This window comes from Carettochelys insculpta, chromosome 15, assembly GCF_033958435.1.
Source record: "Carettochelys insculpta isolate YL-2023 chromosome 15, ASM3395843v1, whole genome shotgun sequence".
Lineage (NCBI taxonomy): Eukaryota > Metazoa > Chordata > Testudines > Carettochelyidae > Carettochelys > Carettochelys insculpta.
The window spans coordinates 36,990,896-37,016,768 of NC_134151.1; the positions used below are offsets into that span (position 1 = coordinate 36,990,896).

At 51.3% G+C, this 25,873-nt stretch overlaps 1 protein-coding gene across 3 annotated transcripts in view; it reads right to left on the reverse strand.

The window, feature by feature from the left end:
* ADAM19 (ADAM metallopeptidase domain 19) overlaps positions 1-7,143 on the reverse strand; it is a 58,644-nt gene extending 51,501 nt beyond the window's left edge. For all 3 annotated transcript variants that reach the window (XM_075009319.1, XM_075009320.1, XM_075009318.1), the window contains exons 1-2: positions 7,020-7,143; positions 4,575-4,663 (exon numbers count right to left, since the gene is read on the reverse strand). In XM_075009319.1, the coding sequence (XP_074865420.1) occupies positions 4,575-4,663; positions 7,020-7,119 (189 nt within the window). In that variant the 5' untranslated portion in view covers positions 7,120-7,143. The remainder of the gene's footprint in view (positions 1-4,574; positions 4,664-7,019) is intronic.
* Between the last annotated feature and the right edge of the window lie 18,730 nt (positions 7,144-25,873).

Sequence of the window (25,873 nt, forward strand, 5' to 3'; positions counted from 1 at the left end):
GCCCTGCTTTGGATGGTAGCTCTCACACTGGTCTCTGTCTGCAATTAACTTTAAAGCTGCGATCACATCTTTTAAGAGAATGAAAAGACTGGTTAATAACACTGGTTTGCAAACCATGTCACAACAGACCCTGAACAGCTGTCCTCCAACTGAGGCCCACCGATTCCTTGTGCCTCACAGAGTCCTGCTTCATGGCCTCCAAAATTTAACTGAAGAAGTGAGGTCTTGGGTTGCTAAGTGGCAGAGCTGGTGCAGCAAAGATGCTTTCTTCTAAAAGAGATGCATAGGAGCACCACTGGTCTATCGCATACACAATTTCTATAAAGGATCCGGCCCAGAAAAATGACTCACCATATCCGGAAACTGCAGCCCTACCTACTCATCTACAGAATCTGCATGACACTCTGCAGCCTACCTTTCAGCAGGTCCTCAGAGACATGGTTTTCTGTGAAGTTTCTAATATTATTTCACATGACAATATACACTGGACCAAAGATCTGGTGTATGTCTATACTTACAGCTTACAGATCTATAACTGCCCCACTTGTGCATAGCTTTGGCTATCCATAGCTTTAAATAAATGGCAGGATGGGAAGATGACAAACTGGATGTGTGCATTGTACTCTGGTGAGGTGTATACACCTGTTAGCCAGGATGCATTACCTGAAAGGTGTTCCCATAACTGTTACATTATATTTTCATTAGTAGGCAGCTACAATAAGATCATTGCAATTATATAATTACAATTATGACAAAGCTGTAACACAAGCAAGGAGGGGAAAAGGAATCAGCAATGTAAATGATCGCCAAACACTTCATTACTAGCTTGGTCTGCTACTACTGACTCACTTTAGTGCAGAATTTTATTTGTACACTAATTCACATAAAGGAACCTGGGGTGATTTGCTGCATAAACAGGAACAAGTTGTCAGTGATCATAGAGATGATAAAAATCAACTCCTTACCACAAGTGGCCTGATGCAGAAAAGGTAAGTTAACTCAGTACCACAGAGGATATTACAAGATTCTCAGTTCTGTTGAAGGTATGATAAGATTTTTCTCTTAAAGGAAGTTACCTCCTAGAGGCATGAAAAGCTTCTCTTCCTGTACAAGACTTTTCAGAAAAATAGATTACTGAGAAATAAAAGCATCAGGTTATTTCCTCATCTGCCTTACCCAACATACCAGGGGATTTCACACCCTAGAAATGAAGGGAATCAAAATATAGCAGAAGTATTCTAAAGAGGGGTATGTTTTGGTCTTTCCAGATTGGTTTTAATTTTGCCACTGCTGCAGTTGTTATTGCTGTTCTGGCGAGTAGTTCTGGTTTTGAACCTGCATCAGAGATGATCGACCGTAGATATTTAAATTGTTTTACTTCTTCCAATGTCTGTTGTTTTAAGGATATTTGTGCGGATATGCTCCTAGGATTGTTGGTCATGAGTTTTGTCTTTTCTGTGTTTATTTCCATGCCATATTTGTTGAAGTTTTAACAAGGTTATCTAGTTCTTTTTCACTCCCTGCCAGTCCAACAATGTCATCTGCAAAGCGTAAGTTGGTCATAGATTGACCGCCAATACTTATGGTTCCAATGTGGTCATCTAGAGCATCTATCATGATACGTTCCAGAAAGATGTTGAACGGGGTAGGAGAGAGTATGCAGCCCTGTCATACTCCTACAGTGGTACCGAACCAGTCACCAACGGCACCATTGAATAATACTGCACTACCGACCTTTTCGTATCAATTTTTAATTATGTCAGTGAGTTTACTGTTGGTGTTAAATTGCTTCATTGTTGCCCACAGTGCTGCATGCCAAACTTTGCCGAAGGCCTTTTTAAAATCTGTAAAAATGAGGTACAGGTCTTGCTGATGTGAATTGTATTTCTGACAGAGTACAGATAGGTTGAAAATCTGTTCAATGGTACTCCTGCCTGATCGAAAACCGCCTTGTTCCTCACAAATAGTCTTCTCAGCCTGGGGTGTTAGTCTGTTCAGTATGATTTTCAGCATCACCTTACTAGGGTGGCTAATTAAGCTGATGGTCCTGTAATTTTCACATAACTGTAGGTTTCCTTTTTTAGGAAGCATTATAATTAGTGCTCGAGTCCAAGTTGTTGGCCATTCTCCCCTCTGCCATATTTTGTTGCAAATCATCATGAGTATGTCAACCATACTGCTGCCTCCATTTTGTACAAGTTCAGATGGGATGTTATCTATGCCAGGTGATTTGCCTGCCTTTAGCAATTTAATGGCTGCTTCAACTTCCTCCCGTAGGATGGAAAAGTTTGTTTCTTCTGTTGGGTTGTTAACTTTCAGAACGTTGGGATCTCCAGTGGAGTTATGGTTGTAGAGCTCAGAGCAGTATTCCGTCCATCTGTTTATAATGTCTTTCTCCTCAGTGAGGTGGTTGCCAGTTTTGTCTTGTATGGTGCTTATTCTGTGTTCTATAGTCTGTTTTAACTCTAATAGTTACAAAACCAGAACTACTTGCCAGAACAGCGATAACAACCGCAGCAATGGCAAAATTAAAACCAATCCCTAAAGTCAAGAGTAAGGCTCATGCAAGCTCTTGTACACTCCATCTTTTTATATGCTTGCGAGACCTGGACTCTGACAGCAGAACTAGAGCGCAAGATCAAGGCCCTTGAAATGAGGCTATACCGCAAGCTTCTTAACATCCCCTACATGGCACATATTAGTAATGAAGAGGTCAGAATCATCATCAACTCAGCAATAGGACCTCATCACGACCTACTATTCAGAGTGAAAAAGAGCAAACTAAGATGGTATGGACAAGCAACAAAATCATCAGGCCTGTCCAAGACCATACTGCAAGGCACAGTCAATGGCAAAAGGAGACGTAGCGGACAGAAAAAGCAATGGATAGACAACATTAAAGAAGGGACAGGAATGAGCTTTGCCGCAACTCAAGAATTGGCACATGACCACCAAAGATGGAGAGACACTATAAGGAACGTTGTCATGAAGGCGCCCCAACGACCTCGTTCAAGGGACTGATGATGATTCTAAAGAATTGTTTGGTGAAACTTTCTCTCAGTCAATGTGCATATTCAGATCTCTTTGTGTTAATCCTGACTCTAGAATCAATTACAACACTTTCCTTTCCTCTCCACATCGTACATCTCCATTCTGATATTCTGATCTTTTATCACCCCTGTGCCTACAGAAGTCAATGAGAGTCCTTCTGTGGCTTTCCTGGCTGTTGGGTCAGGCCCACAGAGATTAAATCCAGCAGCCTACATTGGCTTGCAATTGTAAAGGACCACATTCTGGTTCCATTGGGAGCTGCAGATGCTTGGCAGCGATCTATTGTCCAAACACAGCTGACTGGCACTCAGAGCCTTGTGTGTCACTGCATCTCCCCATACAGCTGATGCTGATAAGATTTCCCCTTTCCCCCTCCCATCACATTTTGATTTTAGGATCCCAGCCTGTTAACAGTTGGTCCTAAATACACCAGAGGTACCAGCTCCTGCTTGCTTGCTGCTAGCAAGGTACCTGAATCCATTGGGAATTTGCCTGAATACGCATTGATTAATAACCTTAGCATCTGACAGATTTATGTAAAGGTAAGTGTTGCTCTTTGTAAACAAGCCTGTGATTGCAAGAACAATCAAATACCTCTACAATACATTAAGAAAGGCTGTAATGGGTCAGACCAGTATTACATCTTGCCCATTAGCCTGTCTTCCGACAGTGGCCAACGCCAGATGCCTCAGAGGGAATGAGCAGAACAGGGTATCTATCCCGTTGTCTAGTCCTTGTTTCTGGCAGGGTTTGATTTAAGGACTCCCAGAGCACAGGGATGTGTCCCTGATCATCTTGGCTAACAGACATTGAGGAAGCTACCCTCCAACTTAACTAGCTTTTTCTGAGCCCTGTTATAGTATGGGCCTTTGCAGCATCTTATGGCAAAGAATTCCACAGGTTGACTATGCCTGGTCTGAAACAGTACTTCCTTATTTATTTTAAGCCTACTGCCCATGAATTTCATTGGGTGAGCCCTGCCTCTTGCAGCCTTGCAGTGATATTACTGAAAGGGCAAGTGTTCTACCACAACTATCACATTATACTACAAAAGGTTCCCAGAAGTTCTCCTGGTATTGAGTGACTGATAGCTTGGATAAGCTAAGGCTGTAACTATGTATATTGTTAAAAACAGCCAAATGGTGAAGGTTTCTCTTCCTGGCTGTGCAGTTTTAGTTAGTGTGGTTATTAAACTTCTCATCATGAGAACAGATGTGTGCATGTGTTGGGAGCAAGAAAGATGGTTTTGTGGATAATGCGAAGGACTGGGACTCAGGAGATGAGGGTTCGCTGACCAACTTTACCACAGATGACCAAGGGTCACCTAGGCAAAGTCCTTATGGAGGCCAAACTCACCTTGAAATTCGTCACTCCCGTGAGTATCTTTTCTCCCCGTGATGCCCACAGGACACCCATCTTGGGTGAAGCATCCCTGACTGAGAATGAACCATCCTCCTAAATTGGATTATGGGGAGGATCACCTTGCACAGAGACGTAGAGGAAGCAAGTGAACCATGACTTACCTTCACACTGGTGGGGTAGTTTCCTGTGGCTTTCCAATGCAGTGTTATTGCCTTGTAGTATAGCTGTGGGCCAACAGCAGTTTTTTCTCCTGCGAAGCACAGACAGTTGCGTAAGGTCAAAACTCCATTGCAAAGCTTTTAGAATTTAATCCTGCTCCGTCAGAGACAATGGGACTTTTGCCCTCAACTTAATGGAACTGGATCAGATCCTTCAAAAGGTAGCATAAAAGCAGCAAAAAACGATGAAATATTTGGCCATCTATGTCCCTAATTATACACAAGTGCACTGTTTGGTGTGAGCAGCAGCAAAGATTTTCTTTATGTTTGCATCTAAATTTCTGAAAGCATTAGTTCTGCAAAAGGCTGAGCATAGGCATGAATTCAGCAAAGCATTTAAGCGTGTACTTTAAGTTAAACACAAGAGAAATCAGATAGACCTTGATATGCTTCAAACACTGCTTTGCTGGTGACCATGTGCCCAGCACCTCTCTGAATCAGGCCTGTAATTACGTACAAACCATAGAATACTACTTGAACTGGAAGGGACCTCAAGAGGTCATCAAGTCCAGTCCTCTGCCCTCATTTAGACCAACCCTAAGAGATGTTTATCTAACCTGCTCTTAAATATTTCCAATGATGGAGCTCCACAGCTTCCCTAGGCCAATTTATTCCAGTGTTTAACCACTCTGACACTTACGAAGTTTTTCTAATATCCAACCTTAACCTCTCTTGCTGCAATTTAAGCCCATTGCTTTCTGTCCTATCACCCTCCTCCTCGAAATTCTTTTTAGGTCTCTTCTTGGTCATTTTCTTTTCCAAAAGAAGTAGAACCAGTTCTTTCAGTCTTCCCTGATAAGTCATGTTTCTTAGACCTTTAATTATTTTAGTTGCTCTTCTCTAGACCCTCTCCAATTTCTTCATATCTTTCCTGAAACGTGATGCCCAGAACTGGACACAGTACTCCAATGGAGGCCTAATCAGTGCAGAATAGAGCAGAAGGAGGACTTCTCGTGTCTTGCCTCCAACTTTACCATGGGGTAGGTTCAGCTGGCCAAAGCAGTAATTGCTGAAGAGGATTTTTAGACAGGAGTTTTAAAAGGCACATTAATTGTGGGAACAAAGATGGGAAACTCCCTGAAGCACTTAAATAATTATCTTGGTTTGAAACTCACAGGCACAACCCATGTCTCCAACCATCACACAGCAATGCCCAGGGATGCTTTTCCCTTCAAAGCCCCCTTGTCTACTCTTTCCCTCGGACAAGGTGGGCAAGCTATTGTCTTTCACTGAAACACGAGAGACAAACTGTTGTGCACCACAGAGCTCTTCTGCAGGTCTGGGGAAGGCAGTGAGAAGCTCCCCCTGCAATCCATCTAAACTTCTCTAGAAAGCCAGCTCTCTTTAGCTACTTTTCCAGTCCCTTTCCTGCATCCTGGTGTGCTGCCCCCTCTGAGGGGTCCCAAAGGCATAATTCACCATTCCTGTCTGCCCAGCAGCTGACACAGGTGTAACGTAAAGTCCTCGAAGTCAAAGCAAGACGCACCTAGGGTAAGCCCCAAGAAAACATGGCCACAAGTGGACATGGAAAGAGAACCTGATTCCAATGGCCACCTTGGAAATGGGCTGAGTTCAGTCTACCCCCACTCCACCAAGGATTTGTAACCAGGGAAGCTGAACTGAACCTGGGACCTATGGAGCTTAGAGCAGGAGCCTCTAAGGCTTGAGCTAAAAGCCAGCTGGTTCTGAGGAGGCTTATTCCTTGTCTCCGGGGTAGCCATCTTAGTCAATAGTGGTACACAAATAACAAGCAGTCCTGGAGCACCTTAAAGACCCACAGTCTCATTTATTAGGTAAGGGGCTTTCTTCAGGACCTGGCCCACAAAGCTCGTCACGGAAGACACGAAAGCGTTAGCCTTTAAGGCGCTCCAGGACTGCTTGTCTCTCTCCGTGTGTGGCCAAGTGCCCCCCTCTGGGACAACAGGGAAGCACGCGGGGCCCAGTGCCATTAACCCGCAGACAGAAATGCCCCCGGGCTTAACTAGACGAGGGGTGGGGGCAGGAACTATAGGCTGGACCCACGGCGGCAGCCGAAAGCCGCAGGCGTTGGAGGCACCGCGCCCTGCCCCGGCTGAGCCGGCCGGACTCCGCCGCTCCGTGCAGTGGGGACGAGGGGAGGGAGCCGGGCCGAAGCAGCTGACGGCACCTGGCGCATCGCCCCCGGATCTGCAGCTCCGAAGTGGGGCGGGGGGGTCTGGGACCTCCGCGCCAGGCGGGTGGGACTCTCGGGGTGCCGGGGGGGGGGGTTGCTGACCTGCGGCTCGGGGTGAAGGAGCGGCACATAATGAAGCCCGGGCGGGGGGGTCAGGCTGGAATAAAGCCCCCGCCCGCCCGCCCCGGCCCCGATCCCGATCCCGATCCCGCAGCGCGGAGCGTCTACCGCCTCACCTCTCCCGCCGGCCGCCGGCTCCAGCGCGGGCAGCAGCCGCAGCGCCAGCAGGTAGAGACACGCCGCCGAGCCGCCGCCTCGGCCCGCAGCCCGCGGCATGGCTGGGCTGGGCTGGGCGCACGCCGGCCGGCCGGCTGCGGATCCGCCTCCCGCGGCTGGCAGCGGGGCCACCTGCCGGCAGGGCCTCGCCCCGGCAGCACCCGCCCGCAGTAACAGCGCCTAGGCGGGGACCGAGCCCGCGGCCCTTTATAGGCTCAGAGGCCAGAGCGGCGGGAGGCCGGGTGCGGGGTGGAGCTGTCCGTCCCCCATGCGGTGTGTGAAGGCAGAGAAAATACCACTGCAGGCCTGGCCCGGCCCCGCCCCAGCCCTTTCAACCCCCCCACCTTTCACCTTGGCCTGAGCGGACACCCTCGCTGGCTTAGGATCCGCCCCCTCCTTCCCCCCAGTCAGCACTGGGCACACCTGCTTCATTAACTGCTCCTGCTGGTGACAGGTTCCCTCCCCCTCCCCCATGTAACCTCTGGTTTTGTTTCTCCACTCCCTTGTTTTTTTACCTCTGAGGAAGTGGGTCTTGCCTGCAGAAGCTCCTGACCTAATAGATGTGTTAGTTTCTAAGGTGCCACAGGACTGCTTGTTGTTTACCTGTCTCATAGAGATGGGTAAGAAGCTACAGACTAACAGGGCTCCATTTAAGACCATTTAAGAACTTTGATAGTCGGAACTCTCAGAAAACCTCCCACCGATGTAAAACAATGGAGTGGAGAAACAAATGCAGAGTTTATATGGGGAGGGGGAGAAGGGGGTGTGGAAGGGCCTTCTCGGGCAAAGAGAAGCATTTCCTCATAGCTAAACTCTACACCAGAAGAAACAAAGACCAGCTCCTGGGCCTATGCAGGGATTCCCAGATCTGTTCTGGGGCCCGTATTATGCAGGCAAGACTGGTTGGCTGCATCTACTCCAGAGAGTTTTGTCGACAAAACCTGTGGAGTATTCACACTAAAAAATGTGTTCTGTCGACATCCTCTTGACAGAACTCTGTACTTTTGTCGACTGCCTTCTACCTCTCCCCCATGAGCCAGAACTCCTTTCTTGATAGACTCTGTGATGCTCTGGGTTACCCTCTGTTGACAGACAGGGCTTCCAGGTCACCATGCAGCTCTGTCTGCTATGCTTCTGGTTGGCCATCCTGTCAAGAGAGTGGCCAGGCAGTCTGGCCGCTCTCTGTCAACAGAGTGGATCGACAGAGTGATCCGATTTCGTGTGGCTGCAATCTGCCGTCAGAAGTTTTGTTGGAAGATATCTTCCAGCAGTAACGTCTGTCAACAGATCATTGTAGTGCAGACATAGCTGTTGAGTACAAGGGTACCTTTTACCCTTCAAACCTAGGGTCTTTTGTAGGCATCCATCCAAGGAAACACATCACATTATCTGTTCTTGCTTATTTTACCTTGAGACTCGCAGCATGAACGGCACCATCCCTGCAGAAGAAGAGGATAGTTAATCGTATTTATCAGGGCAGTGCTGAATGGCCAGCCAGCAATTTCCCTCCACCCCATATTAAAGCTACAAATCCCAAACTTGTTTATAAATTCTTCATGTCATGCCGGGAAGCAGAGACTAAATTGTCAGTCACTGACTGAGCCTGATCCAGAGCACATGGCCACCCCGGAGATGATGTTGCTTCTACCCTCCATATATTAAAGAGACAATGGGCTCATGTACCTTAAGCCCAAAATAAAGGTATTATTAAAAGAAAATAATCGGGTGAGACTGTATTTCCAAACCAGACATATATAGAATATATTTTTCATTGTCTCATTCTCGAATCCTGTTAAACAGCATTTTCCTGCTCTCTAAACTCTAGTGAGCTAGTGTTTCAGAACCAGAGAAGGGAAAAGGTCTAGATACTTCCACCTTCTAAGATCAAGGAGATGTAAGTCAAATGTTGTCACAGCACAAAGAGTCTGTATGTCTATATGTACTTACATGGTACCCATCCCTATATAGTGTCTGAAAACTTCTCAGCGCTCTCTGTGGTTGTGAAGTATCGTTTACCCCATTTTACAGATAGGTAACTGAGGCACAGAGTTTATAGATCTTGCACCAAGCTATGAAAGAAGCCTGTCACAGAACAGAGAACCGAACCCATGTCTCTGCTGGGTCAGTGCTGTCTGAACATAGAAAGAGGCTATCCCTACTTCAAAGAGCCAGAGAGGTGGAGAGGGTAGGACACACAGCAACAGCAATGGGGTGGCAGCAAATGTCATGGTAGCCCCACGATTTTTTTTCTTCTTTTTGGTGGTTGGCTTAGGAAGTGATCTGCTACCTGGAAAGAAAGGGGAAGGGAGCTCAGAGGGCAGAGCAAGGTAAGAGGGGCAGCTATGAAATGGCACTAGAGTGGAAAGAACTACACCACCTTAAACTTCATCTCCCCCGCAAGATGTGCCCCTGGAGATGTGGATTTCTTTATGAATTATCCTCCTACTTTTCATTAGAATTAGCCTCCTGTGCTTCATAATAAATGTAGCCAGACATTGTGATGTGAAGATATAAGCTGGCAATTTTTATGGACACGTATCTGCTTTTTAAAAATCAGAAGTAGTGAAGTGCCCAGGCAGATAGACATGAAAGGCATTTGGTGCTGGTGCTGTGGAAGTGGTTTGGTATTCTGGTGGCCCATGAGGCCAAGTAGGAGGGATAGCTCCATGGTTTGAGCATTAATGTTGTAATCCTTGAGGGGCCTGGGGCCAACAGATTTTTAAAAAGCACCTGTCAGGGAGGGTGTTTTGTCCTACCAAGAGGGTAGGGGACTGGACTTGATGATCTCTTGAGGATTTGTGGCGCAGACTCTTCAGATGGTTGTTGATCTATAATATCCTCAACTTGTTCCTCTACAGTAAAAATCACTGTAGGAGAGTGATTAGAAACCCTTTTTAAAAGGGAGCCGTTTGCAGATGGCTTCTACGTGCATGCTGGATCTGTGGAGTCTGAGCATAGTGATCAGTCAGTTCGATGGAAAATTAAGACTCCGTTTGGAATAGAGCTTTGCTAAAGGCCTGGAGTGATTTTCTGTCTTGCCTTAATTCCAGGAGCTTTCCTGATGTCACTGAAATCACTCTAAATGTCCCTGGTAGAATAATATTCAGGCCTCTTGATCATGACTGACAGGGGGAGATGTCTGGATCCGATTGTAAACTCCATTTTGTTTTGTGACTTGTATTTTTGTGCCCCGTCTTCCCTACCTCTGTCAGCTTGTTTTTCGGCATTGAAAAGCCAGCCTGTGGTGTGAGTAGGAAAGTCTGTTCAGAGGCTCTGACAGCTGCCACAGGCCCCAGCTCTGTGCTCTAGAAGGGGCGGAGCCAAGAGGAAAAGGGGCGGGGCCTAGAGCAATCAGCCCTCAACACTGTCCAGGATGCAGTGCTGGCATCTCCCCGCAACTCGGTCATAGCCGCATGCAGACAGAGCAGCACAGCCCCTAGTACTCCAAAGAGCCCACAGCGCAGGACTCCTTTGAAATGCCAGGCTCCCTTGGCTCCCCCTACCTCAGCAGGCCTGGCTCTCTTCCAGACCCTGCCAGGCAGAGGGACGGGGCACGTCGGAGAAGACTATCAAAGAGACAGCTGTGGAGGGCCTCAGCCTCGCATAAGCCAGTCTGCAGGAGCTTACCAGTCATCCGTGTGTACCTGCAGTGTGCAAGGACCATTAGAGACCCAGAGGTAGGGACAGGGACCTGGCTCTGGCCAGGCCTAGCTGGCTTAGGAGCATGCGACCCACCCACTGATGTCTTTCCCAAGTGCTGCGGAGCCGGGTTCTGACCATTACCACTTCTAGGTGAGCGGTGGGCAATCATTTCTGATGAGGGGCCACACTAAGATTTTGGTAAGTGGTTAAGGGCTGCACTTTTCTGTGGAGAGGGCATGGGGTCTGAGATGGAGGTTGAGTGCAGAAGGGAGCTCGAGGTATGGGACTGGGGTGCAGGAGACAGTGCAGGGTCTGCAAGGGAGTTTGGATGAAGGAGGGGGCTGAGACCTGGGGCAGGGGATGCAGGGCAATGGCAGATTAACAAAGAGAAAAGGGCCAGTTGCCCCAGAGCCCCGCAGGCTTGAGGGGCCCCAAGGCTCCATAAATCCATTTTATTTAAACAACTTGCTTCAATGCAAGAAAAGAAATGTGTCATGTCATTCGTATTTTAAAATTAAGTGTAATTGTATTATGCATCATGAGTAGTAATAAGCATGAATAGATTTTAAAGAATATGTAATGACTACATTAATATACTGGGGCCTCTTGTGACTGTTGTCCCAGCCCCCCTGCCCCGTTCTTAATCTGCCTCTGGTGCAGGGTCCTGGAGAGGGTATGGATGTGAGAGGGGATTCTGGCCTAGAGGAGAGGTGTAGGAGGGGGTGCAGAGTCTGGGAGAAACCTGGGGTACAGAAGCGGGTAGGCTACCAGAGGCAGGCTCTGGCCTGGAGGGACTTACCTCAGCAGCAACCAGCTCGCAACAATCTCAGGCAGACTTCCCAGCCTACCACTGGTCCCAGACTGCTCAAAGTGGCTGGCTGGTCCCCGTGGCTCTCTGTGCTGTGGGTGTGTGTGTGTTGGGGGAAAGGCTTCATGTGGGGCCCAGCACAATCTCTCAGCTCCTATAGCTGAGAACCCAGCCCTTGGGAGCAAAGAGATTTTCTTGGGGGCAGTGCACAAACCTTCCCCCTCACTGTGCAGACGGCCCCAGAGGTAGGGTGACCAGCCATTCCTTCTGATTATTTTTGATAAATGATGAATGCCTAAAAGCCCAAAAATGAACAACTCCTATCTGACAAAGCGGGTCCAAAATATCTATTAGTCTATGAGGTGCCACAGGACTTCTGGACTGAGTGGAGAAATTGGTTATGAGTAGTAATTCCTCACTCTAGACTGCAATCTGCCCATAACACAGAAAGTCTTGGAAGGCAGTGCCACTGTCCCACAGCTCGAAACCTCAGCTATCACCACTTGCAAGCTGGACACCAGTCCAGCTTGGGTCTACTCTTTTCTCCTCTCCTTCACACCCCCTGTTCAGTTCTTGCTTCCAGATGGTTCCCGATGTCTCTTTGGGAAGGCAGGCAGAGGAGAACCCTGATGGTGTCACTCCCTTGCCTTATATAGCTCTCATGCAAGGTGGGAACCCCTTGTCTTCCACTGAGAAAACTTACCGGCATGCCGAAAAGGGAGGAGGCGTGTCCAGTCCCAGGGAAGTCAGACCCGGTCTCTGCAAGGCTGGGACAGCCGTTACTCACAGGCAGCCTGGACAAGGAGTCTCGGTTCTTTCATGGTCCATTGTCACGGGTAATGGGCCATGAGTCGTGTTTCCTGTAAGCTGGGCACTTGCCCAGGAGAGATTCAGGTGCAGCCCAGCTGATTAGCAGAACACCTACAGCCAGCAGCATGGGTTTCTATTGACGATGCACATGTGCACGTGCCTGAGAGCACAGAAAATTTATTCCACCCACGGATGGAAAAAATTAGAAGAAACACCAGGCATCAACCCTGTCTGGCTTTTGCATTGTTGTACCTGAAGGACTAGTTGTGGGTGACACCCAAAGTAACATTTGAAATACAGATACATGGCCAATGTTTCTAACATCAGATACGGAAAGATACATGTATACAAACTGGACAATCACATTTAGTAAATCACAACCTCTCTAAGATACCATATATTGTCCAGCATGCATTAAGTATATCTCAGTTACGTCATATCCACATCATAGGCTATTTTGAAAAGCCTAGAGAAGAATGTCACATCTGTATCCCAGTCTGTAATGATATTGGTACAGAAGACAGTAGGTCCTGCTTGTGGCTTGTTTACACTCAGCAGAAGGTAGACACTGCTGGGACTGATTTTCCAGTGTTCAATTTAGCGCATCTCATAGGGTGCTGGTATTCCTGCTCCTCGCAAGGAGAAAGGGAAGTCAGTGGGAGTGGTTGCTCCTGAAGACCTCCCACAGTGAGTGGACATGGCACAGAAGCTCAGATTAAGATAGGTCAACTGTAGCTATGTAATTAACGTAGTTGGAGTTTTGAATCTTAATTCAACCTTCCCCCTTAGTATAGGCCTGGCCTTAGAGCACAAAAGGGCTTTGTCCTCTCAGTGCATATATTGAACTACAGGAGACACACAAGCAGGGGGCTGCAGAAATGACTGGCATATCTTTGAAAACAATTTGACTTCCTATAATGCAGCAAACCTTCCTCCAAAGCTCCCACACTAACTCTTCAATTAGAAGATCGAGGCAGAAGGTGTGCATGTGAAAAAACCAGAAAGGAACCATGTTGTAATCACTGTAGAATTCAGTCAGGAGATGTCAGATTTTTGGTAGCACCCAAAAGTTACAAGGAAAAAATGAAATTATCTAGGGATGCAAAATCCCATGTAATTAGTTAATTGGTTAAATGTTATGTTTAACCAGTTAATGATTAAATGGGGAGTAGGGGAATGATGGGGCAGATGGAGGACCTCAGATGGAGGCAGCTCTGGCCAAGCTAAAGCACACCCTGCTCACAGCAGGACCCGTGGGGCTGGAGCAGCCCCCACCAGATAACCATAATTGGTAAACCTCATCCATTTAGAGTGAGGCTTACTGGTTAGCTGGTTGACCATTAATATCCCTAGGATCATCATCATGGGATTTGGGTAATATGAACTTTGACCTCTTAATTTACAATCATCAGAAGTTGCCTCTATAAAAATGTAACCTCACCCTGTCCATTTGTGTGTTGTTTATTCTATATATAACACATCCTTTACATTGTTCAGACATGTTCATATGGAGAAACCTAGATTATTTTAGACTTAACAGAGTTCTTGTGGTTGCACTGTGAATGCCTCTGGAAAAAGAATTATTCACATCTGTAACCAACCAGGCTTGGGTTCCCCAGAAACGAGGCTGTACCCAGAAGGCGAGTGCTGTATTTGGTTTATTGAAAGCGCGTGACACCCGTGACGGGAACCCCGGAGACACTGCAGTCACCAGTAGGGGAAAACCTGACGCGTCGGAGCTTTGCTCAGGGAGAGGCTCTGTAACAGGCCTCTTAACACTAGCTGATAAAGCTCAGCTCATTAACATAAGATTGCCTAAAATTGCCTATGCATTCCTTATTAGTATCTTTTGTGGCCTACTGCCAGCGTAGCCTTGAAGTTTTGGCAAGCGTGCTTTGCTTGCAGTTGTTGCCGTGGCAGGGTTAGTTGTTTTGCAGCTTTTTACCTTGCACAGACTGGTTTGTTTGGAATTCTCTTGAGGATTCACAGAGGGGTCGGACTGCACTCTCGACCGTTACAATGTCTTCTCGCACCCTACAGTCCTCCCCGCGACCCCTTTGTGAATTCCGAGGCTAGGAGGAATCAAGTGAGGTAGTTGATGCTCTTCTAGCAACACAGCGTGCACCTGTGGAACAGACTTGACAACAGCACATGAGAGCAGTAAAAGCAAAGTTTCGCAAAAGGGTATAGTTTTGCAAGAGAGCAGGAGTAGCACTGACACCTATGAAACAGGTGTCCATGAGCTGTTCTATGGCCATACTGTGGGGCATACAAAAGGTGGATGCATTGATGGCAGTTTGTGCCAACATTACCCATACTTTGGAGCTGTCACTTCTACGTGGGCCCCACTCTGAGGCCGTTGCTACAGCAGTCTAGAGGTACCCGTGACCCACCCCATTAAGGGGACTGGGGTCCATACAGTAACAGGGGCAACGACCGTGACCCGCTTAGTGTTCTGCAAAGCCCACACCACTGCTAGGATCTGCTTTTCCAGGGGGGTGTACCTGCTTTTGGCTTTGCGGAGGGTTTGTGACCAGAAGCCGATGGGTTCTTTTTGCTGGGTTTCCACCTGCTGCCACAGACCCCAGGACACCACGTTACCGACAGTTGTTACGTCCAGTTCAAATGGTTGGCCCTGCAGCGGTGCGGTGAAGCGGGCGTGTGCCACCACCGCCTCTTTGCAGAGGTTGAAAGCTTGTTGGTGCTTCTCTGTCCAGTTCCACGGGGTGGCTTTGCGCACAAGCTCCTGTAAAGGACGCATAAGAAAAGCAAAGTGCGGAATAAAAGCACGCCAGAAACCAAGAAGGCCCAGAAAGGTTTGCAACTGCTGTTTAGATGAGGGTGTGGGGAACGCCTGGATGGTATGCCGCACTTTTGGTGGAATGCATTTTTCCGTACCCATCCACAGTACACCCAAGTAGACCACACTAGTGGCTGGCCCCTGCACTTTCTCGGGGTTAATAGCCCACCCCTGCTCCTGCAAACCTGTTACGACGGCGTTTAGGGCAGCTTGAACAGTTGGTTCATCTGGTCCTGAGATTATAACGTCGTTGATGTAGTGGTAGCAGGCCGTCTGGTTGGGGAGGTCCAGATGCTTCAGATCGGCCTGCACTAGCTGATGGCAGATCGTTGGGGAGTGCTTAAAGCCCTGTGGTAACCCAGTAAACGTGGACTGCTTTGTTAGCCATGTGAAGGCAAACTGCTCTTGACTCTTGGGATGAATGTTAATAGAGAAAAACGCATTGGCCAGGTCTATGACGGCATGCCACGGCAAGGCCGCCACGGTGATGCTCTCCAGGATGGTAACCATGTCCGGAACTACGGCCGTAAGCTCTGGGGTCACCTTATTGAGTTCCCGATAGTTCACTGTTATGCGCCACGATCCATCTGGCTTCTTCACTGGCCAGATGGGGCTGTTGAAGGTGCTTAGCGTGGGGCGAATTATCTCCGCCTGTAGCAATGCAGCAATAGTGTTACTAATCTCGTGCTCTCCACCAGGAATGCGGTATTGCTTGACTGACACCGGGGTCTGGGGGACTGGCAGGCACACAGGGTTCCATTTGGGATGTCCCCGCAGTAGGGGCTCCACAGTTCTGATTGCCCGAATGTAGCAGGGGTGCCCAAAGGCAAACAGCCCATACTGTGTATTTACACACCAGCCACGCAAGACATCCGTGCCAATGATGTATTCACCCAAAGGTGCAGCCAGCACAGTCGCCTGAAAGGGAGGAGCTTTCCCCAGCGTTAGGGTGACCTTCACCGAATGAGCGGTGGTCTCCGCTCCTCCGAGGCCCTGCAGGACCACTGCGTGACCCGCAGTCTGGGTAGAATGCAGAATGGTCACCTCAGCTCCAGTGTCTAACAGAGCAAGCACATGCTGCTCCCCTCCCCAGGGCCACTTGATGGTTAACAGGACGAATGGGCGCCGGTCCCCTGCTACCTGTCGCACGGCCACAGCCTGTACAGCAGGGGACCCACCTCCCTGTCACTTCCTAGGGGGAAGGGTCCAGTCAACAGGGGCACTGGGCTCTGTCCTCCCCCCGGATCCTGTACCTTTCTGTGGTGCCTGGCTCTTGCCTGCCCCCTTGGAGGCACCCACATCCTCACTCCACTGGGTAGGCGGCAGTTGTAACCAACGTTTGTACAAGTCTGGTGTTGGCAAACCATTGATCTCCTCACGGGGGACTTTTGCCTTCAGCAAGTCCGTCCACGTGGTTCTCTGGGTCACCCGAGCGTGACCTTTTTCCTGCCTGGGTGCTCCCGCCTGACCACCTTTTCCTTTTGCGGCACGGACCACTTTCACGCCTATGACAGTCTCTAACTGCATCAACGTTCCAACCAAGTCACCTATGTGCCCGTTCGCTGCCATGACCACGGCCATAAGGGAGGCCTTCAGCTCGAGGGGGGCAAGGCGTAACAGAGTGGCTTTGATGGATTTCTGGACCTCTACATCGTCCGGTCCTACGTCGATGAAAGCCACAGCCCACGCCATGCCCAGCTGTCGCAGCGCACTCACCCCTTCTGGGATTGTACGCCAGGGCCTCACCAGTGCTTCCAGTTCCCCCGGAGAGGGGTGGAACTGGTCCACTGCCGTAGTTAACCAGTGGTACAGGGATGGCGCTTCCACGGCATTTCCCTGTGCATCAGTGACACCTTGCATAGTCGGCAGCGCCTGTTTGACCTGTGAATCCTGGGACAACACGCCCATCTGGTGGAGTTCCGCAAGCAGTAGCAACACAGTGTTGCCCGCGTTGTCCCACACACACACCAGCCAGGCCAACAGGCCCTCCCCTGGCTCCTGCTTAAAACTCTTCACCATCTCCTGCAACTCACTTGTCTTAAACGTCCGCCAGACCTCATTGCAGCGACCTCCTTCTGCCCTCAGCTCCCAAATGGGGCGCGCCTGTCTCGGGTCGGTTTGCACAGCCTCCCCGTTCACCTCCTCCTCCTCCTCAGACGAGAAAGAGCTCCAAATGTTACCATCCCAGGTCTCAGGGTCCCACGTGGCTAGTGCAAGAACCGCACGCACTTGGGCCATCGACACCGGTTCTTTCCCTAGTTTCACGTGCCGCTGATTCGCCACTCTCGCTGCCAACACCTCACAATGATGGGTTAACTCTTGCGTCCTTTTGGACTGCGAGGTAACCACCTCCTGCGCTATTGCCCGCGCATCCACCAAATCGCGACATTCCTGCTCCTTCCCCGCCAGCGCCTTCTGCAAGCGGAGAAGCTCCTCATCCAGGGCCTGGCGGGCAGTTAGGAAAAGCCATGCTACCTCTCCCACCGCCCTTTTCTCCGTCCCTGGCCAGCGGCTCAGCCACAGCCAATGCAACGCCCCTTCTACCTGTACCGGTGTCACGCCTGCCGCCTCCCGCAACTCCGGCCAGTCTGCTGGGGCTGCCCAACAGGCCACCATCTGCGCTACCGGCCCCCATCGCTCCGTCAAGGGCCATCCTGGTATGCGCTGCAGGGACAGCGCTGGCTTCCCTGCCTCCCCCGCTTTCGACTAAAAGGGCATCGTACCTGGAGAACCCTGCTCGCTGCGCCAATTGTAGCCAACCAGGCTCGGGTTCCCCAGAGACGAGGCTGCACCCAGAAGGCGAGTGCTGTATTTGGTTTATTGAAAGCGTGTGACACCCGCGACGGGAGTCCCTGAGACGCTGCGGTCTAACACTTAGACATCCCGTCTAACACTTCAGTAAAGTCTTCCTAAAGTGGAGAGATTTGCTTGATTCCATCTGCGTGGTTAGTTACGGACTTTTTAGTATCTTCACTGATAGTCATGGTAAGGAGATGGAAGTCCTATGCCTTCTTCTCAGTTCTGCTGTCTCATGCTGGTCTTCTGATTAAAGCACTGGATTGGGACTCAAGAAATCTGAATTCTGTTCCCAGTTCGAGGCTGGACTTCACATGGGATTCAGGCAAATTTAAAAGCATTCCTACAGAGTGACTGGAAGTGAACATACAAATCGAGGACAGGTGCATGCAAACGGTGAGTTAGGTCTGGGCACCAGCCTTCCATCTCCCCAGCTGTAAAGTGGGGTCAATGAGACCTGCCAACACGACAGGGTTGTGTGAAGCTAATATTTATTAGGGTTTGCAAAGCGCTTTAAAGTCCTTGGATTGAAGACACTACCTCAGGACAAAGACTTATTCACCATGAATGAAACAAGGAAATACAATGCCTCTAAAGGAATAAACCTGTTCAGAGACATGAACTCCCTCCTCTGGGTGTTCCTAAACCTCTGACTGCCAGAGGCTGGGATGAGTGGGACAAGGGATGGATCACTCTGTAATTGCCCTGTTCAGTTCAATCTCTCAGAAGCATCTAACACGAGCCTCCACTGGAAGACAGGACGCTGGACCAGACAGACCATTGGCCATGCTGGACGGACCATTCTTATGATCTAATAGTTTGGACTTTCATCACATTAAGGGAACCTCAGTGATGTTTTAGAGGCAACTTTTTGGGGGAAGAGGAAAGGCTGCCTAAGGAATCACTGTTAGAAGATAGTTCTGCCTCTGGGAGAAGTCCTATCAAAAGTGACAAGTTCCAGACAGAGAAGGGAGCATCATTTTCCCACTGTCGAAGCTCAGCATTTGAGAACACCTCCCTTGTCCAGAAGAGCATCCACATTCTTGACAGACTTGAACAGATCATTAAACCCTTCCATGGTAAGGCCTTTTATTGATTAAAATTTTTGACATCAAAGGGAAGAGGTTGGGATTCAACACAAGCAACTGGTAATTTAACAGCTGACTTTGCTATTTCAGGTGGTGACAGCTCAGAAGGGCCTCAGTTAGTCCCAAATCATCTGTTTTAGCCTCAGTTTTGCCCCCTTCCATTCAGAAGGGCAGGAAATGTTTGCAAAGCCCAGCACAGCTCTCTTTGCCAAAGCAGGGCTGCATATCACAGATTGATAGGAAACTATATGTGGGCTCGGCCCTAGTCTGTTTTTAGTAGGACTTAAAAAAAAATCAAACCACTGGATGCTTTAAGGTAACAGATCCTTCCTTTAAAACATAAAGGATGATTAAATTACACTCTAGCCTTCTCCATTTACAACTGAATGACTTTGACTAAGGTGAAAGTCAGGGCTCAGAAACTGGACTGATCTAACTACACTAGTCTAGTCAAAAATGGTGCAGTTTCCCCAGTGCAGAAAGTTATTCTCGTACAAGAATTCTTTACATGAATATAACTTATTTCCACGAGGGGGCTAACTACATTGACAGAAGATTCCTTTGTATTGTTATGATTGTTTCCACAGGAGTTATACTGTTTTAATATATGTGGAGGTAGAATCACCTGTGACCAAAAATACATCTTACCACAGCTGTAAATAGACTAGGTCTTGACTTATTGAGCTGTTGTATGCATAGAGGAAATTTCAGGGAAATGCCCAATATGTATAATGCAAACTAACAAAATGTCTTTTAATATGGCAGTGGGACCCTGGCCTACAAAAAGCATAATGATTATAGAACTGAGTGAGCTTTTCCCTTCAAACTCTCTCTCCTTATGCACCTGCTGCCAGTGATGAGGTATGTGGCCATTGGCAAGCGCCTTACAGCCAGAGACAATTAAAGCTGCCTGAAGGCTTTGGAGGCCCAGTTCTTCTAAAAAATTAAAAACAAGGGAACTGGGTGATCAAAATGCCAAGGTAACTTGAGTAACTCTCAGTTTTAGCTAGAAAATCTTCCAAAGAAGCAGAGAATTCTTGGCCGCACAACACAGTAAGGCTACGTCTACACGTGAACCCTACATCGAAGTAGCCTATTTCGATGTGGCGACATCGAAATAGGCTATTTCGATGAATAACGTCTACACGTCCTCCAGGGCTGGCAACGTCGATGTTCAACATCAACGTTGCGCAGCACCACATCGAAATAGGCGCTGCGAGGGAACGTCTACACGCCAAAGTAGCACACATCAAAATAAGGGTGCCAGGCACAGCTGCAGACAGGGTCACAGGGCGGACTAGTGCTTCCGGGGAAACAGCTAGCCGCTCCCTTAAAGGGCCCCTCCCAGACACACTCAGCCTGCACAGCACGCGGTCTGAAGAGCCATAGGCATGCAGACCTCGGGCGACGCAGTCATGGACCCCCAGCAGCAGCAGCAGCAGCAGCAGCAGCAGCAGCAGCAGCAGCCGCCAGAGGTCAACCCAGCCGCCCCTGCAGGAGCAGGGCTCACCCTGCTCCATGCCGTGCGGGAGGCAGCTGGGCACCTCCTTGCCACACCAGAGGAGGAGCGGCCCGCAGGGGAGCAGGACTCACCCCCCAACACTGCAGCACCCCGACCCCACCCCTGCCTCACACGCCGCCGCCTGTGTAGCTACCTGACCAGCACCGACTGGTGGGAGCGGCTGGTGCTTGGGGAGTGGTACGACGACCACTGGCTCAGGAACTTTAGGATGAGCCGGCAGACATTTATGGAGCTGTGCCAGTGGCTCACCCCCGCACTCAGGCACCAGGACACTGCCATGCGGCGTGCCCTCCCTGTGGAGAAACGGGTCGGCATCACTGTCTGGAAGCTGGCCACTCCAGACAGCTACCGATCCGTGGGACAGCAGTTTGGCGTCGGCAAGGCCACCGTCGGGGCTGTCCTCATGGAGGTAAGAGGACCCACGGGGGGAGGGGGGGGGAGGCAGTCCTGGCAGGGCAGGGGGGCCTGGGCAGGGCAGGGGAGGGGAGGGCAGGGGGGCCTGGGCAGGGCAGGGCCATGCACACCCTGCTCACCCCTCATTGGTGCTCTCCCATGTGCTTCCCCTGCAGGTCGTGCGTGCCATCAACGCCATGCTCCTGCACAGGCTCGTGAGGCTGGGGGACCCAGATGCCACCATCGCAGGCTTTGCCACGCTGGGCTTCCCCAATTGCTTCGGGGCTCTGGATGGGACTCACATCCCCATCCAAGCCCTGCAACACAGTCGAGGACGCTACATAAACCGCAAGGGCTACCACTCAGTGGTCCTCCAGGCCTTGGTGGACAGCCGGGGCCGTTTCCAGGACGTTTATGTGGGCTGGCCTGGCAGCACGCACGGTGCCCGGGTTTTCCGGAACTCGGGCCTGTGCCGCCGGCTGGAGGCGGGGACCTACGTCCCCTAGTGGGAGATCCCTGTGGGGGACACCACCATGCCCCTCTGCGTCATCGCAGATGCGGCATACCCCCTCCGGCCCTGGCTCATGCACCCGTACACGGGCCATCTCTCTGCCAGCCAGGAGCGCTTCAACCAGCGCCTGAACCACGCGCGCCAGGTGGTGGAGCGCTCATTTGGCTGCCTCAAAGGGCGCTGGAGATGTCTCCTGACCCGCCTGGATGTGGGCCCCACCAACATCCCCCAGACTGTGGGTGCCTGCAGCGCCCTACACAATCTGGTGGAGAGCAAGGGGGAGGCCTTTTTTCAGGGCTGGGCTGTGGAGGCCGGCAGGGCCGACGTGCAGCCACCCGCTGCCCCCAGTCGCCAGGTGGACCCCGAAGGGACCCGGGTCTGGGAGGCCCTGCGGGCCCACTTCGATGAGGCCGCAGGGTGAACTCTGCCAGGCCCCCCACTGCGCCCCCCCGCCTTCCTCCACAACACTCCCTGCCCCTACGCCCACACCACGGAGCACCCAACAGCACCCCCCCCACACTTTTCCTGGACAAATAAAAGCACACACTTGTTTGTAAAATCAAACTGGTTTTCTTTGAACTGTTCTTTTAACTAATACCAAACTATATACAAGAACTTCTTACTATTATAAGTGAAAAATAAAAAAGTATGCATATATTTACAAAAAAACCCAGGGATTGCAAGGAAGGGGAGAACTATTTACATGGGGCAGGGACGGGGCAAACGGGGGGCACAAATGAATAAGTCCAAACTATATACAAGGGAGGGGGACACGTCCTGGGCCCCACGCCCCTATAGTCTGGCACTGGGGGTGGGCGGCGGGAGCCCCGCCTCGGCCGCAGCCCTGTCTCAGCTGGCCCCAGGTCTCCCTCGGCGGTCCGGCCCTCGGTGGCGGGTGGCGGGGTGACGGCAGCCGGCGCGGCGACGAGCGGAGCAGCGGGTGGCGCGGCGGGTAGAGCACTCAGGGCGGGCACAGCGGCGGCCGGCGCGGCATGTGGGGCCAGGTAGTCCACTAGCCGGTTGAATGTGTCCATGTAGGCCCCCCATGCCTCTTGGCGCCAGGCCAGCGCCCGCTCCTGGAGATGGAGGCGGCGTTGCTCCACCCGCAGGCTCTGCTCCACGACCTCCAGCTGCCGGCGGTGGAGGGCCAGCAGCTGGGGGTCTGTCACCGTCGGGTGGTGGTGCTGGGTCCGCCGTCTTGCCCGCCGTGGGGCCGGTCAGTCCTCCGCCGAGGGGCTGGCCTGGAGCGATGGCCCCGGAGGGGATTCCGGGACCATTGAAGCCTTGCCAGCGCTCTCCGGTCCTTCCGATGGTGCAGCTGCGGAACACAGGAGGTGGGGAAGAAGAGTGGAGACAGGCGTTAGTGTGGGCCCCGAGCCGTGGCCCTTGTCCCCTCACCCCTGTGCTGCAGGTTCCCCATCCCCATCCCTGGGAGATGCTGCTGTGATGGGGTTCAAGGGTCCCCCTGCACTGCACCCTGTCCCCCGGCGGGAGTGACTCTCACTTCACTCAGCAGGGTCTGACAGGAGAGGTTTCTTAGGCAACAGATGCCCAGTTTCTCCCAGAAGTGACAGTACAGCAGTCAGAGAGAGTCCTTCCAACCCGTCCTGGGGAGAAGACCCCAAGGGGTGCCCCTCTGGGGTGTAGCTTTCCCCCTCCTCAGGCTGGCTGCCTTCCAGCTCTCCCTTCCCCTAGCCTCTACCTGCGGGCCGCCCCCCGCCCCGATTCAAAGCCAGCTCGGCTCCTCCCTCCTCTTTGTTCAGGACAGAGGTGTAACCTGCCAGTTGTAGCCCCAGGATCATCCTTAGCCACTGGGAGCTATTCAGCTTGTTGCCCATATCTAGCCTGAGACTCACATTTGCACTCCCCCCACTCCATCACATGCTGCTGCTGCTGCGGGGTGTCCCACCCCCTCCTCCCGGGGGACCCTAGAGGTTCCGCTCCCCCCAGCCCCGGGGATGGGGCATGGCACTGTCGTGCTGGGGGCGGGGGGGCAGGGGCTGATGCACTCCTGTGAGGGACATGGCACTGCTGTCCTTGGGGCCATGGCCATCTGGGCATGTGGAGGGCCCTGGCCACATATCTATTACCCCCGCCCCTCAACCCTGGGGGTGTACACACCTGTAGGTCCACTCCCACGGTCGGGGGACACCCGGGGGACGGACACCCGGCTGCTGCTCGGGGATGGCAAGAGGATCTGGAGCCCGGTGTCGGTGGAGGAGGAGTCGCCCTCCTCCTCCTCCTCCTCCTCCTCCTGCTCCTGTGCCCCGGGGGTGGGCTCCGGGGGGGCCCCCAGGGTGCGGGGCTTACCTCCGGGGCGGCCTCTGGCTCCAGGGCCTGCTGGGGCTCCTCAGCCGAGGTATCAAGAGCGGCCGGAGGGGAGGAGGTGTGCCGGGGGCCCAGGATGTCCCTGAGCTCCCTGTAAAAGGGGCAAGTGACGGGGGCGGCCCCAGATCGGCCAGCCGCATCCCGGGCCCGGGCGTAACCCTGCCGCAGCTCTTTGACTTTACTCTGGACATGGTCCGGAGTGCAGGCAGGGTGACCCCGGGCAGCCAGGCCCTCGGCCAGCCGAGCGAACGCATCCGCGTTCCGCCTCTTGCTCCCCATTACCTGGAGCACCTCCTCCTCGCTCCAGAGCCCCAGGAGGTCCCGAAGCTCAGCCTCCGTCCAGGAGGGGCCCCGCTGCCGCTTGCCGCCCTGGCTGCCAGCCCGCGAGCCCTGGCTGCCCTGGCTCCCCTTGGGGGGGGTCCCCTGGGGGCGCTGGGGAGGCTGCCGGGCGGCCATCGCAGCTGGGGTGGCAGACAGTGGTGGCTCAGAGACATGCAGGCTGGCCGCATGTCTGGGCGGCTGCCTGCACGTTCTCTCAGCTTCCTGCACAGGAAAGGGAGGGGTAGGGGACCTTTAAGGGGCCACTCCACGCGGCCACCATTGAGCTCAGGGGCTGGAGAGAGCATCTCTCAACCCCTCAGCTGATGGCCTCCATGGAGGACCCCGCAATTTCGATGTTGCGGGACACGCAACGACTACACGGTCCCTACTTTGATGTTGAACATCGAAGTAGGGCGCTATTCCCATCCCCTCATGGGGTTAGCGGCTTCGACGTCTCGCCGCCTAACGTCAATGTTAACATCGAAATAGCACCCAACATGTGTAGCCGTGACGGGCGCTATTTCAAAGTTAGTGCCGCTACTTCGAAGTAGCGTGCACGTGTAGACACGGCTTAAGGGACAAAAAACCAAACATGCAAGGAACCCCAATGACCAACGCACACAGAGAAGAGAAAATCTCTTTTGAAAGTCCGCCACCACAATGCAATCAGCTTCAGCATCTTCTGCCAGTCCTAGAGCTCTTCTCTGTCGCAGTCTACTCTCCACAACACAGCTACCCCCCAGGCAGAAATCAGCCTTGCTCCACACGCTCGCTCTCTGTCCTCTCTTAAGGACAATTTAGCAGCAGGTAATCTGTCACAGGTATAGTGGAGCCTCTCCTCCATCTGCTCCCTCTCAAAGAGGGCAGTCACCCCATGACATGCCCATTGACAGCAATTATATGGACACAGACCCTGAGAGCATTAGATTTCCAATGAGGTTCCTGGGAGTCCGGGCAACTCAGCAGCATGCTGGAGCAGGGTCCCAGGCAGAAAGCTGGCCAAAGGAGAGCCCATGGGGCAGTCCCCCCAAAGTAAGGCAAAGGAAATCTTTGTGAGTTACCCCAACCTCCCAACGAGACACACAAAATTCAGACTATTTATGGAAAGCAGACACTCTGGCTTCCTGCACGTTGCATGGATCAGTCAGATGTCTCCTTTGTCCACCCCAGGGGGCTATAAAAGGGAAAGTGGGGAAGAGGGAGGTCAGACTCAGGGAGTAATGACGCTAACAGCTGCTTTACACTTTGGAAACATACTAGTGTGGGAATTAGCACATTTGCCCGCGTGCATTCTCTAGGGCCATATCAGCTTTCAGTCAGAAGCCAACTTAAGAGCTAACAGGCATTTTTGGTTATTTATAAGACTTTTCTCTGCAGGCCCCAGCCATACTGCAGATATAATGGAATCGGGAGGACCTGGTTACAGCATAGTTACAAAGTATTGTGTACATAAACTCCAGCATGTTCTTTAACTGCAAAAAGCCTTAAGGCATCTTAAAACCTGGGATTATTGATGAGAAAGAGTATCTATGGCACTTATATAGACATGCAATCAACCTTCTAGGTATCTGGAAAATACCAATTTTGTGTGTGTGTATGTGTCTGTATATACAAATGTGGTGGTCCTAGCTCTTACCATTTAAGAGTTCTTGATATAAAGGCAACAAAACTACTTTTTTGAGGGACACAATAGAAGAGAAGCCAGAAGGGGTTTGTGTGTGTGTCTGTATATATATACACACAAACCCTTTCTGGCTTCTCTTCTATTGTGTCCCTCAAAAAAGTAGTTTTATTG